At 48.7% G+C, this 15,281-nt stretch overlaps 1 protein-coding gene across 7 annotated transcripts in view; it reads left to right on the top strand.

Moving 5' to 3' along the window:
- Wdr25 (WD repeat domain 25) overlaps positions 1–15,281 on the top strand; it is a 129,381-nt gene that overhangs the window by 80,815 nt on the left and 33,285 nt on the right. For all 7 annotated transcript variants that reach the window (XM_069997569.1, XM_069997572.1, XM_069997571.1 and 4 more), the window contains one exon: positions 6,286–6,433. In XM_069997569.1, coding sequence (XP_069853670.1) covers positions 6,286–6,433 — 148 coding nt within the window. The remainder of the gene's footprint in view (positions 1–6,285; positions 6,434–15,281) is intronic.

Genomic DNA, 15,281 nt, shown 5'->3' with positions numbered 1-15,281 from the left:
CCTAGCTGGTGGGGAAGCACAAGTGGGGAAAATACTGCCCAGGCTGGATGGGGCTCTACCTTGAATGTAACTAATGGAAAAAGGGGCTGGAGACCTGTGTCAAATGGTAGAGCAACTGCCTAGTCCTGAGTTCAGTCCCCAGTATTGCCAAGAACAAAACAAAACAAACCTCAAAACCCTGCAGAACATTGCTTAGGGAAATTAAAGAGGGCTTGAGTAAATAGGTCCAGTTCATGGACTAGTAGATATTCATCCTTGTTAAGGCACCTGCCCTAATCGGCTTGTGGGTTCACGGCAGTTCTGGTCCTTGAACACCTTCCTCCCCCAAAGTATCCTCCGGTTTTCACAGGCAGGTGGACTGACTTTGTCCCACTGACAAGGGAGCACAGAATCCGCAGGTTTGTACTGAGCTGTAAGGTTGGGAGTGGTCTCTAGAATCATTTTTGGGAGCAACAAGAGCTGCTAAGTGAGGTGGAAAGATGACCAGAAGCCAGGGATGAAGGAGTGCTGCCCGGGTGGGGGTGGGGGCCGTGGTTGGCTGGGCAGAGTCTCCTATGAGAGGCAGAGGTTCCCCCAGAAGTTTGACAGCCATTACTTCTAGGTTGTGGTCCTTTTTTTTATTTCTTATTTTGTATTAGTCATGGGGCTTAAACTCTGGGCCTGGGCGCTGTCTCTGTGCTCTTCAGCTCAAGGTGAGCACTCACCACTTGAGCCATAGCCCCACTTCCAGTTTTCTGAGTGGTTTATTGGAGGTAAGAGTCTCACGGACTTTCCTGCCCATGCTGGCTTTGAACTGCGATCCTCAGATCTCAGCCTCCTGAGTAGCTAGGATTACAGGGTGAGCCACTGACACCCGGCTAGGTTGTGGCCTTATGGATGACTTTCTTTGTGTTTTTTTTCACTTTTGACAAGTTTTTTTCCTTTTCTTTTCTTTTCTTTTTTTTTTTTCAGAGCATACTTATTTCCATTGTAACCAGAGAAACGGCAATCTTGTAGTTGATTCCTTTGGGATTTTGCTTTTTGCACTTCTGAACAGTTTGAATATTTTACAAGGAGATTGTATTTCTCCTCTAATGAAAACCCAAAGGCAGGTAGGCAGGAAGAACATGACTCGGGCCTGAAGCAACAAGCTGTGTTCCCAATCTAAGGAGGCCTCTGCGCCCACCTCTTCCCCCCTGCTCCTCGGGGTGGGGCCCCGTTTCAGGAAGCAGACAGTGGAAACCACGCATACAGGACACGTGCCAGTGGTCAAACCACATTTTGCCGGTCATGTTCTTCTCAAATCTGTTACTTTGATTGGACACATACAACGCCTCTAGTTAATAGGTTGAATCATCTCTGTGCATTTGACAGAAGAGTTGGCTCCTTAATTCTATGAAGGTAGTTTGGGATCTCTAATTGCTTCATTGAAAAAAGGCAGACACTTCAGGCCGCTGCAATGTTTGGGAATTAATCTTTAAAGCCTGACAGTGAACATTAAATTCAATTAGGAAGAGCGATTGGCAAAGATTCCTCTCTTTTGCCCTGGGTCCTTTGAGCAGTGGCTGACTGGTCAGCATTGATTCTGGTGCCATCGCTGTCAGGGCCTTGTGCAGGAGAGCTGCTGATGTTTACATCCATACCTCCAAGAATTGTCACGTGCCCAGGCCCCACAACCCCCCTAAGTCCTTCCCTGGGTCTGTTTGGGTGACCCCAGTCCAAAACTCAAATGTGCTGCGTTGCTGGCTGCCCTTGGCATCACTGAGTTAAAACTTTTTCCTCTCTTTCTACCTTGATCATCCTCTTACTCCTCTCTGCCCCTCCCGCCTTCTCTCTCCCATCTCCTCCTTTGCTTCATCCTCCTCTCTTACCTGTTCCTTTTTGCTTTCTCCATTTCTTGTTCCCTTCCTTCTTCTCCTCTCCCCTTAACTTGACATCTTTATTTTAAATTATGAAGTCATTATAAGTATATGTTATGCTTAAAAACACAGAAAAAAAGTGTGATGTCACCCACGTCCCCACCACTGGCATGGGAAAGTCCAGGGCTTAGTTCCCAGGTGGCATGGGACCATCAGCAGCAAGTGACGCACTGGCCAGGCTCTTCTCTTGGCTTGCAGGCCCACCCTCGTTCTGGTCTGGCCTGTGAAGTCTGGGAGGGCGTGGGGTGGTGGGGGAGGCTCGATGAGGCTCTGGCCTACTTTTTGCATTTTTTGTTTTGTGGGCAGAGCTCAGCCAGGGCATGACCTACGCACCGTCTCGGTGGCAGGGCCATCCACGTGTTCAGCCTCTGTCCTAGGCCTCTTCTGACCGTTGTACTGTGGACTCAGTGGCCTGCTTCTGTCATTCAGAACTGTGCTCCTGGTTCCTCCCTGCTGGGCTGCTCCTCCTGTAGCCAAGTCTAACTATTTCTTTTGGTGCTCAGGCCAAAATGTTAAAGGGTCATTTTGGTCTTTTCTCTTGCCCTCCTATCCCATCTCTAGTCCCGGGGGCTTCTGTTGCTTCTGCCTTCTGCCGAGCCTTTCCTCCCTGGCCTCCAGTTGGTCCCAGCTACTCTCCTCCTGTACCTTGGATTCTTTTTTTTTTTTTTTAACCATAAGCTAGAGACAATTTGTTGTTTTTTCATCATGATATAGCTGGCAAAGGATTGCATCTAGAACATACAAATAATAAGAAAAAAATCAAATTCAGAAGGGAAGAAGCGAAAGAATATGGAAAAGGCACTTTAGAAAAGAAAAATCATGCAAGCCCAATAAGAAATGAAGAGAGTCTCAACCTTGCCAACTTTTAGGAAATTGTAAAATATTTTTACCTACCAGGTGAACAAAAATGAAAAAAGAATGCCTAGTGTTGGCCATAGTGTTTATAATTAGGTAATGACAGTAAAAAAAAAAATGCCTTTCTAGGTAATTTGGCCTGTTAACAACAATGTTTAAGCAACGACATTTTTATTTACCCTGGATTCTTGCATCGCCCCCCTTCTCTCTCCCCGCATCTGCCTTGCTCTCCTCCTTGTATGGCCGCCAAGGCCCTGTTAGAAGATACCCTGTCCCCATCCTCTCCCTATGAAGGCCTGAATGTTCTGGTTGTGACTTTCTGACCTCATTGCTGATTACTTACCATCTCTGCCTGTTTGCCTCTTGCACACTGCCCTGCCTGCTCTTGCTTGGTGGTGCCAGGTATCCTCTTGTCTCTGCTTGCAAATGCTCCTCCCCCAAATTCTTCAAAGCTTTCTTCTTTACCCTTCAGGTCTTCTTGGAGAGATCTACCTGGCTACCCTGGCCCCTCTTCTTGACCTTACAACCCCCCTTCTTAGTTACCTTTTAAAACTTCAGTTGTAAGTAGGGTGTCGGTAGCTTATACCTGTAATCCTAGCTACATGGGAAGCTGAGATCTGAAGACCGTGGTTCGAAGCCAGTTCCAGCAGGAAAGTCCCTGAGACTTTTACCTTTAAAAACCAAAAATGGAGCTATAGTTCAAGTGGTAGAGCACTACCCTTGAGCACAAAATCTCAGGGACAGCACCCAGGGCCTGAGTCCAAATCCCAGGACTGTCAGTCTTTATCAATACCAGATACATACCAGATACACAGTATATCATGCTGGCTTTCTCCCTCTTTCTTCCCCACTGAAACGCCACCTCTTGAAAGGCAAGGGGCTGGTCCTCGTTTTCTGTTGAACAACCCCTGCCTAGTAGCAGGTTCTCTGGAAGTATCTGTGGGACAACCGAACAAGCTTCCCAGAAGAGAGCATTTGGGTATCTTTGCGTGGGAGTTTTCTCCCTCTCCCTTGCCCACCCCCTCCCATGTGACCATCTCTCACTCCGAAGAGGAGATGCTGCTCTGTATTCATAGTTCTCTCCCAACCCCACCCTTCTCCTTCCAATCCCAGGAGGGACCCCCATCCTCATGCATGTTCTTGTAGCCTTACTACAAGTGAATGAAGGGGCTGGAAGGTGGCTCAGTGGTAGAGCGCTTGCCTTGCATGCATGAGGCCCTGGGTTCGATTTCTCAGCACCACCTAAACAGAAAAAGCCAGAAGTGGCGCTGTGGCTTAAGTGGTAGAATGCTAATCTTGAGCTGAAGAGCTGAGGGACAGCACCCGGGCCCAGAGTTTAGGCCCTACAATTGACCCCCCACCCCCCCCAAAAAAGAAGAAAAGTGAATAAAAAAACGAGGTCGATGTTGTTTTGTGGGTGTCTCTTTTTTAAATGCATGCAATATAAAATTCATTGTTGAGGCCATTCTCAGCATTTCCATTCAGTGGCGGGAGGCACACCGGCACTGTCCCGCAGCCATCACCACAATCCATCCTCCTGCAGAACTTGCAAAACCGAGACTCTGTCCCCTGGAACAACAACTCTTTCCATTTCTGTGCCTATGACTACCCAGGGACCCTCATGAAGTGGAGCCATGCGGTAGATATCCTCTTGCAACTACCTTATTTCGGTCAGCATCATGTCCTCAAGTTTCATCTGTGTTGTAGCAGGTATCCAGATTGCCTCTTTCTGCCCCTGTATCTCTGGATGGATAGACTACCTGTTGCTTATCCATTATCTTCCGTGGATACATGGAAGCAATAATAATATTGTTTTTATTTTTTATTTTGTTTTTGCAAATAATATTGTATGATGCTGGCTTCAGTTTGGGGGTACATACCTAGAAGTGGAGTTGTTGGATCATCTGGTAATTCTGTGTTTATGTTTTTGAAGACCCTCTATACTGTTTTCCAGTAACACCTTACAGTTGAAACCCAGAGTTTCAGTTTATCCAAATCCTTGTCAACTCTTGGTATTTTGTTCTTTTGATAGTAGCCAGCCTAATAAGATTGTAGTGTGTGTGTGTTTTTAAAAAATGAATGACCTCATACTTGGCATATGGGGCTTGTCTTATGTACAGAATATTAATTTATTACTAGTTGGCCCTGTTAACCCTGTAGGTCTTGGTAATTCATTTTACTTTGACTGTTTTTGCTCTTAATCCCATATTCATACGTGGTTTGGCAGAAATAGCCTTTCTCTGCCCTTTGCTGCCCTTCCATGAGTTCTTGCTCTACTTTGAAGTCTTTTGGCTGTTCTTCTGTTATTTCTGTCCCTGTTTCTAAATGTAACCACCGCTATTTCTTGATTTCTCAGTTTGAGGCCTAGATATTGACCCCTGGTACAGAAAAAAATAACTAGTGCGCGCTTAGCATCCTTTGAAGGCTCTACTTGACCTCCTGTTTTCTTAAGCATAGACATCTACATATTCCCAGGAAACCGCTCTCAGAACTCCCCAACTTTGCCCTTTGAGAACCTATAGGACTTGGCCGGGAATGATTTTTCTCCTTCAATAGGAAGGTTACCCCTCGAATCAGGTCTGCAGGAGTGTGTGGGTGTGCTTTGTTTGGGTTTTTCTCCTATTAACCAAAAGGAAGCTTGGTTTTCCTGGTCAGGTGAGAAGAGCTCAGGGACTCGTGGCCACTGCAAGCCTCAAACATCACATCCTGCGGCTGTGTGATTCCTGCTGGTCACCAGCCGGTCACCAGCTCCTCACTCCTGCAATGCTTTCTTTATCTCCACTTCATGGATGGGGAGCCTGAGGCCCAGAGAGGTGAAGCCACTGGGCCAGGTCTCATGAGGGATAAATAGCAGTGTCAAGTAGAGGCTGAGCTCTGCCTCACAGTGACCGTGCAGGCTATGTGTATGTCTCATTGCCCCTAGCACCCCTGTGAGCCAGGCCTCGCCAACCAGGGGATTCCAGCTTTCCTGCCTTTCCATGCGAATGTGCAGCTCTGTACCTGGGCTCTTCTACCACTTGCCGAAGTCATTCAGTATGCATAGAGCTTTCTCCTGATGACCTCGTTTACCCTGTGGGATGCTGGGATGGAGATGAGGGACCGTGCTTTCTCCCAGAAGGAAGCTGTCCCTAAGGCAGGTGCTGGCCCCCTGCCTAGATAGAAATACAGGTGTGGCTGGCCCCTTGGGGAGCTTCTTTAAAGAGAGCCCATGGGAATAGCTTGGCCTTGTGCCATAGCCTCCACAGGACAGATAGCAGGATGTACAGGACACTCAGATGGGACTGTGACTGTTGCTGTGGCTAGCTGGTGTGAAGGGCAGGGAAGGTGAATGGACACAGGAAATGCTCTTTTCCTTAGCCTCAGAATAAGTAAGCTTGCATGTTTCTGCAAGGAGAGGTGTAACATCTAGATGTTGGTGGAGCAATTAACGGGGGCTCCAACTCCTGGGTGAGCCCCTGATTGCGGCTGAGCGGAGCCAGGAGACCAGGCCTCATTTCAATGCTGATGCTGTCTGTCTGCATTTCTGTCGCAGGTATGGAACGCCGTGGACTCGGGGCGCTGCCTGCAGACCTACTTCCTGCACAGTGAGGCAGTGCGGGCGGCGCGGTGGTCTCCCTGTGGCCGGCGCATCCTCAGTGGTGGCTTTGACTTCACCCTGCACCTAACAGACCTTGAAACAGGTGGGTTGGGCTACATCATTGTCCTGAGGCACCCCAGCAGCTCTTCTGCTGAGGAAGGCTCTCTAGAGGGTTCTGGATCACAAACCTCATGTGGTCTTGGGGTGTGGGAAGAGTTCTTGAGAAGGGCTCATCTCTGGGTGACTCCAGATGGTTTGGTGGCCAGAACAGAGACTCCCTGCAGAATATGGGAGGTAGGCTTCTGCTAGCCAGCACAGAGGACAGAGCCAAGGTTGTCTCAGCCCCGAACTGCAGGGGCTTTTAACATGCAATCTGACTGAAATAGATTTACCTCGATCATGGTGTCCTTTGGTTGGAATCCATTTAGAATTCCTATCAATGGGTTGCTGTTTGGGAGGCTGATTGGTTTCGCCCCTCAGGGGAGTCTCTGGGAGTCTCTGGTTCTGCCTCAGTGAACACACTGAGAAGGCCTGTGAGGACGTGGGTCTGTGCGGGCTAGCTCCTCAGGAGCCCTTGACCGGTGGGCCAGGGAGGGAGGGCTAAGCGGGAGGAGCTTTCCCTCCCAAGTCCCCCACTGGGTGACTGTGGGCACAGACCAGGTAGAGCTAGAATCAAACCAGCACGATTCAGGCCTAGCTTCCTAATATTCCCATGGCCTCCTGGGACCCTCCTTGGCCACCTTCCTACTGGGTGCCTCATTCAGGGCGAGGAGGGTTGGTTCCTGCAGCCTGGTGGCTTCCCCAGAGGCTGCAGGGCAACCTCTTGCCTATCTGGTCCAACAGCAGCCTGCTGGCCCCATTGATGGTGGGTCTGGGGCTGCCTCTTGCAGGATCTGAGGTTCAGCCTCTGTAGTCCACGCCCCCCCCAAAAAAAGTTCAGGGGAGTGGCATGGATGGGAAAGGTGGTGTTGGGTAGCTTTGGGTCCTTATTTTCTAGGGCGGTGCTGGAGATCAACTCAGGGCCTTGCACAAGCTAGGCATATATTCTACCACTAAGCCACACCCCAGGCTCCTGTGTGCTCTCGGGAGGGGGTGACTGAGGACCTATCAGGCCACTCTTTTGGGAATGGCATCGCCTCTGGGTTCATCTGGGCTCTTCTGGAGGCTCAGTTTCCTTCACTCAATTCATTACTTAATTTTGTACCTATTATGTGCAAAACCTGGTGCTGGGACTACAGTTGAGATCATGCTGCCTGTCCCTAAGGAGGGCATGGTTGAGGGATTCAGAGCTCTGCATTTGGAAGACCTCCTGTCCCCAGAGGGGACCTCTGCTGTTGAAATGGACCATTTCTATCCATCTCCTGCCTCTCAGGAGAGCTCCTGGAAGGTGGTCCTGCCCTGGTGTTCTCTGTTTCCATCCACTGCCAGGGCTGCTTCTTTTCTCCCTGCCCAAGAGAGAGAAGTCCCTGTGGGCTGCTAGGGTGAGCAGGCCCGGCCCTCCCCGCAGTCTCCGCGTCCCGGCTCACTCCAGCATCTGCCTGGGTCTCGCTGGGTGCTGTCTACAGCTGAGGCTGAGATGGCGGCTGCATAGCCCCCGTGGCCTTTGTCCTGGTTTGACTTGTCCTTTCTCTTCACCAAGTCTAGTCTCCGTTTACTTGATCTGCCTTTTCCGCCCATGGTGATTTGGCTTTTTCATTTCAATCTAATTAGAGCTCCCTGCCAGGAGAAGGCAATGCAGGCCGTTCTCACTGCAGCGCTTTGGGAATTAGTCACTCCGTGCCCATTGTCGTTAATGGGAATTTGGCGCCGGGGCCATTTATCCTGGTGTCCTCAATCAATACAGTTAAAAATCTGCAGATTCTAAAATGTCAATACCCGGCCTGAAATATGGAGGGCCAGCAACATTTTATCTCGTTAATTTATAGTTCTGACGGGCTGTTGGCTTATGGAACAACCATGAATCAACACTTAATAAAATCTGCTCACAGATTAATTATTTGTGGCGCTCCTGTTTCCGTCTGTAATCTTCCTAACAAACGTCTCTGGGTACATTAGGCTGAGGTGGCCTCAGGGAACACTGGCAGATGCCACCAGGGCCCTCACCAGCTTTGTGAGTGACCCATCCTGCAGACCAAATCAGACAGTCTCCTCAAATGCCCCATAGCTTGTTCAAGTTTAAGTGGTTCTAGCAGTGCTTCTGGAAGGTTCCAGGCCCCCACACTCAGCATGACCATTAAGGCCACTGCGGGGGGCGGGGGGGAGAGGGGGAGGGGAGTGGATGGGGAGTGGAGGGAGTGTTGCAGAGGCTGCTGCCTGTACTTCTTGCTGCTCTGTCTATGCACAGTTCTGCTCTCTTAATGTGCACCCAGCCCCCTGGGTCATCTGTGTAGTACTCCAGCTCTACACTACGAATGGCATAGAAGGAGTATGGATAGGCTTCAAATTAAGACTCTTCTTTCTTTTATAACCACTCCTCCACTCCAAGCTAGGAAGATGGGGTACTCCTCTGGCTCTGCTCCCATACCATAACTGGCTAGGGGTTTCTGGGAGCAGAGCTGTGATGCCTGGTAGGCCCTAAGTAAAAGGTGCCCATCCTTCCTCTGCATTGACCAGGAAGCCTGTGTCATCCAGGGACGGTGTCATCCAGGGAGCCATAGTTGTTGGAGTATATCCCCAAGTGAGTCAATCAGTTTAGGTCAGTTCAAAAAGCACCCCTGTGGCTGACGGCCATAGGTCTGGGGGCAGACTGAGGAGACCTTGGGCGGCCAAGGGTTCTTCCCCATCTTCCCCAGTTTCTCTTTTCCTTCTGGTGCGACAGCATGGTATCATCCATTATTTAAGGTCTGGGTGGGTGTCCCCCACATCCGGTACTGAAGGAGCCTGTTCCTGGACCTGCCCCTGGTTGGCTCCTCCCATACATGGTGTCCCTGGGGCTTTTGCTGGGGTTGTCGAGTAGAAATGAGAGACTCTCATTGACCATTCCTCTTGTTTCCTCAGAAGCGTCTTCTGATACCATCCTCCATTCTAGACCATGTGTCTCCGTTACAGAGATGCCACAAGGACAGGGAGAATAGCTGACTGGTAATTCTTGCCGAGGTGTTGGACTGCCTCCTGGCTTCCATCAAGCCCATGGATGAAGTGGGTGCCAGACTTTTGCTTACGTGACATGTGGGTCTCCTACTCCATCCCACTTTCTGGATGCAAAACCAAGGCTTCGTGTGCTTGGAGACTTTTCTTAAGGCCACCTTAGCCAGTTGTGACAGAACTGAATCCAGAGGTTTCCTGGCATTGGCATGCCCTCTTCAGAAATAGTGTGCCAAGCCTGACTTCCTGGAGCCTCAGGGCTCCAGTCTGGCAGCAAGTGGCTCACCACCTGCAGCAGGTGGCAGAGGCTTCTGGGGAAGAAAGCAAGCCAGGCTGAGCTTAACAGATTCCCCTGATCAAGAGAGCGGCTAAAGATGCTCCTTGAGCTTTGGACATCTGCTAACCCCAGCGGCTTTAGAACACTTGGCGTAGGAAGGACAAGAGGCACGCAGATAAAGGCAGTGAAGAGCACTGGGGCTCATGGGCTTTCGAGGAGAGGCTGCAAGGGAAGCTCCTTGGCTCCTGCTGGGACTCAAGAAGGCTCTGCAGAGGGCTTGAGCCCCTCTTTCTATGCTTTGAGCCCCGAGGTACCTCTCAGGGGAATTTGGTCCTTCAGGTAGTGCTAGAGAAGGGAGCAGCTGACCTGCAGTGTCACGGTCCTACCTGATGGATATGCTTTCAGAGCCCTGGCACTTATTGCCTGTTTGTTCCTTTAGGCCCCGTGATGGTGGCTGCTAGATCAAGAGGTGAGGCTCAGAGGATCCTGCAGGCCCCTTGCCCCAGGGAACAGCTGCCTACCCACCACCTCCCTGCCATCCAGCAAGGGGATCTGTCCTCCTTTTCCATCTGAAGTCTCTGTCCCTGTCACCTGTGATCCTCCTAAAAGCTCTGTGAACAGCCCCACTGGCTTCCACTGGGAAGGGTCTGCTCCCAGAGCTGTGCTCTCAGCCCTCATCTTGTGCCACCATTTCTACATGCTTCCTCCCCCCTCCCTCCCTCCTCCCCCTTCCCACACCTCTCCTTATTTCCTTCTCTCCCTCTCCCTCTTCTTCCCTCACTACTTTTCTCTTCCCAAATAATTTTGGAGGGAGAAGCTTCCCTAGGTAGGTACCCACCTTTAATTAGATATTATTAAACCTTTGAAAACACCATGTAGCCCTCAGTGCCACTTCAGAAAGAGCCTGGAGTTGTCCTGCATCACCCCAAACCCATCTCCTTGTCCTCATCTAGGCGCTCGGGCTAGCTCTCTGGGCGAAGCAGGTGGCATCTGGGAGGCAGTATTCTATTCCTTTATTCGTTGCTCTTGCTACTCTGGGGTGATGCTCCACCTACCAGTGTAATCCGCTTGGAGGAGCCATGGCACCCTCCTCAGAGGAGGCCACATTCATTGGGCGATTCTGGAAGCTCAACATGGTTGCGCAACATTTGCTTTTGGAATGGTGAGTTCTGAGTTCCAGCAAAACAACATACACATAAACCACTGCGTCATACCTGGTTTGCAAGTCAAGAACTCTTTTTTTTTTTTTTTTGACCCCAATTCTGGGGAAATTCAATCCTGACTAGATAATTACTTATATATGATAAAAGACCTGATTACAGCCACCAGTTTCTTGTGTGAACATAGTGGTTGCTGGTGTCTGGTGGGCCCTGTCATCAGGCTGGGGCTCCCTGGAAGACCCATTGGCTTGTACGCTTACAACCACCCTGGAGGTAGGACGTCACCTCTGCAGGTGAGGCCACTGTGGGCTCTGGGAGCATGGCTGGGGCCAGAGATCCAGAGAAGGGAGCACGCGGACGCAGCCCTCGCCCCCGCTCTTAGCCCCACCCTTCCGGGCCCTGGGCTGCCTTGCCGAGATGGCTCTGGTTCCTGATAGATGGAGTTTGATTTGAAAGTTAGTAAGCTTCTTTTCTCGTTAACTTTGAGTCAGGATGGTTAAATTTACAGCTGGCTGAATACTTCCCAGAGGATGAGTGTAACGATATTGATTTTAGCGAAATGAGTCATATGCCTGCTGCCTGGGAACACAGGCTCAATTACCACAAGCCAACAACATAAGCTTTCCCTTGTCAACATTTTTCCTGCATGTTTGTGAGCCTGTGGATGTGAACAAAGAGCTAAGGAGAAGGAAAGGTCAGATAACCGGCAGGTGCGGGGGTGGGGTACAGAGAGCCATGCTCTGAGATCAGACCAGTCCAGTCTGTGTCTCAGCAAAGCCGCTCACGTGGCCCCTGATGGTCGCTCTCTTTTCTGGACTTTCATTTCTCCAGCTGTGAGACATGGCCCAATCTCCATCACCGTCCAGGGCTATAGTACGACAGGTGTGAGCCCTAGACACATGTGGAGGCACAGGCTCATCAGAGTGGGCTCCCTGGGGAGAAGGGCATGAATGTCCCTTTTCTTTCCTGAGGACCAGTGTTTGGGTTTCATAGTGACCTGAAATCCCAGTTACGTGCCTGGAACTTGGTTAGTAGCAAGGCATGCTGGGAGCAAGACACTTGGGGCTTTCTGGAGCCCCCATGGCAATAGCACATCTCCCCATCAAACGTGAGGCTGGTCAGGCAGGGCCACCCCCAGCCACACAGGGGTCACTTCTGGGGAGCTTATTGCCTCTGTCTGAGAACACGTTGCTGGGGTCTTCATTGGGGGTGACCGCAGACAGAAATATGCCGGTGGCGACGATGGCAGCCTAAGAACACAGTGAGCGTCTATGTTGCTAAACGTGTGTTTGCTTTAATGCTAATTTATTCTTCTTGATGCTGGATATTAAACTCAAGGCCTTGAACACGTAGGCAAGTGTTCTACCAGAGCCTCACCCCCAGGCCCATAACTTATTTTTTATTTGTGTTATTATCGATTCAAAGCGGCAAAGAAGTAATTTTTCTCAACTCCAAGAAGATTTGAACAGTTTTTACACTGGTTGAGCTCGTTATAACTGAATCGATAAAGCCAAGTGCCAGTGGGTTAAATATTTTAAAGCTCAATTTCCTATCAGAATACAGAAAATAAACAGAATTGTCTATCACAAACAAGCAAGTAAGTCTCATGGTTAAAGGTTTTATAAGAAGTAACCAATGTGTCTGAAAAAAATCTTGGCTGGGGGGTGGGGAGGGAGAGAATTCACAAACCTGGGTCTGTGGGGGGAGGGAAGGGGGGGCTAGTCGGAGGAGGGAGGCCTTGTCCACCAGCATGGCTCATGCTCGTGGCCATGGTGTTTCATTGATCTTTAGCAAATGCGCAGGCCAGCCCAGGGCATTGCATTCTCCCCAGGCTTACGTTGAAAGCTCAACAGCCAGTAGTCTCTCAAGGTTCCTGCTGTTAAAACCCTGCATCCCTTGGTTTTAGCTTTTAATTTATCCAAGGATGAATTCAATAAGTTGGGGTTTAATTTTTCAAACGATAATAGCTCTCTTTTGTGGCTGGCTCCACAGAGAGCTTTCTGTGCCACTTAGCGTTCGGGCCTCACGACAGCATGACACACAGCAGTGAAGGGACCAGCTCAGTGTCCCTCCCCTGGAAGTGACAGGGCTGGGCCGAGACCTGGGTCTTTGTGACTCTTAACTACTCAGCCGTCCCACCTCCTAACTCATGCCAGAAGATGATGGCTGCGATCCTGGTTTCTGAACTGAAGTCTCCTCTCAGACCTTCCTACTTGGAAGAATTTTTACCCAGTGTTTTTTCATTAGACATCAGTAAACGTACTACAATTCTAAACATTGTAATGGCTCATGCCTATTATCCCAAGCTACTCAGGAAGCAAAGCTTGGGAGGATTGTGGTTGTAGGCCAACCTGGACAAAATATAGTGAGACCTCATCTCAACCAATAAGCTAGGTGTGGTAGGGTTCATTTGTCACCTCAGCTATTTGGGAAATACAAATAGGAGGGTCATGGTCTAGGCTGGCTTGGGGTAAAAACTTATTTTGGGGCAAAGCATGGCTTAAGTAGTAGAGTACTACAAAGCACAAGGCCCAGAGTTTAAACTCTAATATGGTGGGTCTTAACAAAGAAAAATAGTAATGTGCTATTTATTTTAAGTAGGAAATAATATATACTATAGTCTTTTATAAATGAAAGATTTTAGGTTTTAAAATACACATTCTCAACCTCTTGGGGATTGAAGAAAAATATCCAGAAATTGTGTGTGTGTGTGTGTGCGTGTGTGTATAGAACTTGAACTCAGGCCTAGACTCTGTCCCTTAGCTTTTCCACTCAAGGCTGGCACTCTACCACTTCCAGCTTTTTGGCAGCTAATTGGTGATAAGGGTTTTGTAAACTTTCCTTCCGGGGCTGCCCTTGAACCATGATCCTCGGATCTCAGCCTCCTGAGTAGCTGGGTTGTAGGTGTGAGCCATTTATGCCTGGCTAGGGTTGCTTTTTTTTTTTTTTTTTTTAAAGCATTAAAGTGTATCATCTTTTAACAGCTCTGTTTTTCCTCTCCTCTTTCTTTCTACTGCTGGCAGATCCAGATAGCTGTACTTTTTTGAAAAACGTGTGTATAATCCACTCCCTTTTCTGAAATTAAGCATATGGTTCCATACTGGGTTTCCACATAGACAAATCCACTGAGAAGTGGTTATTTTATTTACTTGATAGTGGTGATGGTAGGGGGTGGGGGGAGTAACACAGCCCCAAGGCTCCTTCAGGTCTGCTCAGCTCTATGACTAGATTATTTATTTATTTATTTTTTGGGTGTTGGTCCTGGAGCTTTTGCTCAGGGTCTGGAAGCCACAGCTTCACTGCAGCGTTTTGGTGGTTGATTGGAGATAAGTTTCATGAACTTCCCTGTTTGGTTTTAATCCTCCATCCTTAAATCTCAGCCTCCTGAGTAGCTAGGATTATGTATGCAAGCTCCCAGCTCCCAGCTCCCTCGCTAGATTAAGAAAAATTATTAGACAAATAATATAAAGATATTTGGAATAATTTTAAAGTTACCTTACTACCTCTAGGACACTCATTTCATTTTGATAGCTCTCTTTCCAGCCTTTGTCCATATGAATTCCTATTTCATACTCTTACAATCCAAGCACAAGTCTCAAGCAGTATCTCTCTTTCTGCCTAGCTAAAGGGTGTGTACGGTTTAAAGAGGTGCAATACCTCATTTACAGAAAATCACATATTTCCAAAATTTCTTGTGAAGACATGACTGCCAATTATAGAAAAGATTAGAGAAAAAAAATCCACACACTTAATTATCCATCAGGGTGAAGGTGATGACTTAACACAGAAAGAAATGGCTGCTTTCAAAAAAAATTATACTATGGCTAGGTGGTGATGCACTCGTGTAGTCCCGGCATGAAAGCAGGAGGATCTAGAGTTGTAGGCCATGTTGGGTTGTATATAAAACTCTATCTCAAAAGGAAAAAAAAAAAAAAAAAAAAAAGCTGGGCACTGGTGGCTCATGCCTGTCATCCTAGCTACTCAGAAGGCCGAGGAGATCTGAGGAGCACAGTTCAAAGCCAGCCCAGGCAGGAGACTTTTATCTCCAATAAACCATCAGAAAACTGGAAGTGGTGCTGTGGTTCAAGTGGTAGGGCACCAACCGTGAGCTGAGGAGCAGAGGCACAGTGCCCAGTCCCAGAGTTCAAGCCTCATGACTGACGATGACGATGATGACGACGACAACAACAACAACAACAACAACAGCAAAAGGACTATGGCAAGAATGTTTTGAAAGCATGTTTTTTTTTTTCTTTTTTTGAAGGGGAAAAGGAGGCTGGCAGTTGAACCCAGGGCCCCAGGTATGCTAAGCACACATGCTATCACACTTCCAGCTCATTAAGAACACAAGAATATAGTAATGGCACTTCCTCTTACTTGCAGGAGCCATTATTTGACGCTAGGGGAAATGGACTTCACTAATAAAGCAC

Source organism: Dipodomys merriami, unplaced genomic scaffold, assembly GCF_024711535.1.
Source record: "Dipodomys merriami isolate MVZ:Mamm:240054 unplaced genomic scaffold, mDipMer1.0.p SCAF_50, whole genome shotgun sequence".
Classification (NCBI taxonomy): domain Eukaryota; kingdom Metazoa; phylum Chordata; class Mammalia; order Rodentia; family Heteromyidae; genus Dipodomys; species Dipodomys merriami.
The sequence above is the reverse complement of the archived record's forward strand: the minus strand, read 5'-3'. Positions and strand labels throughout refer to the sequence as shown.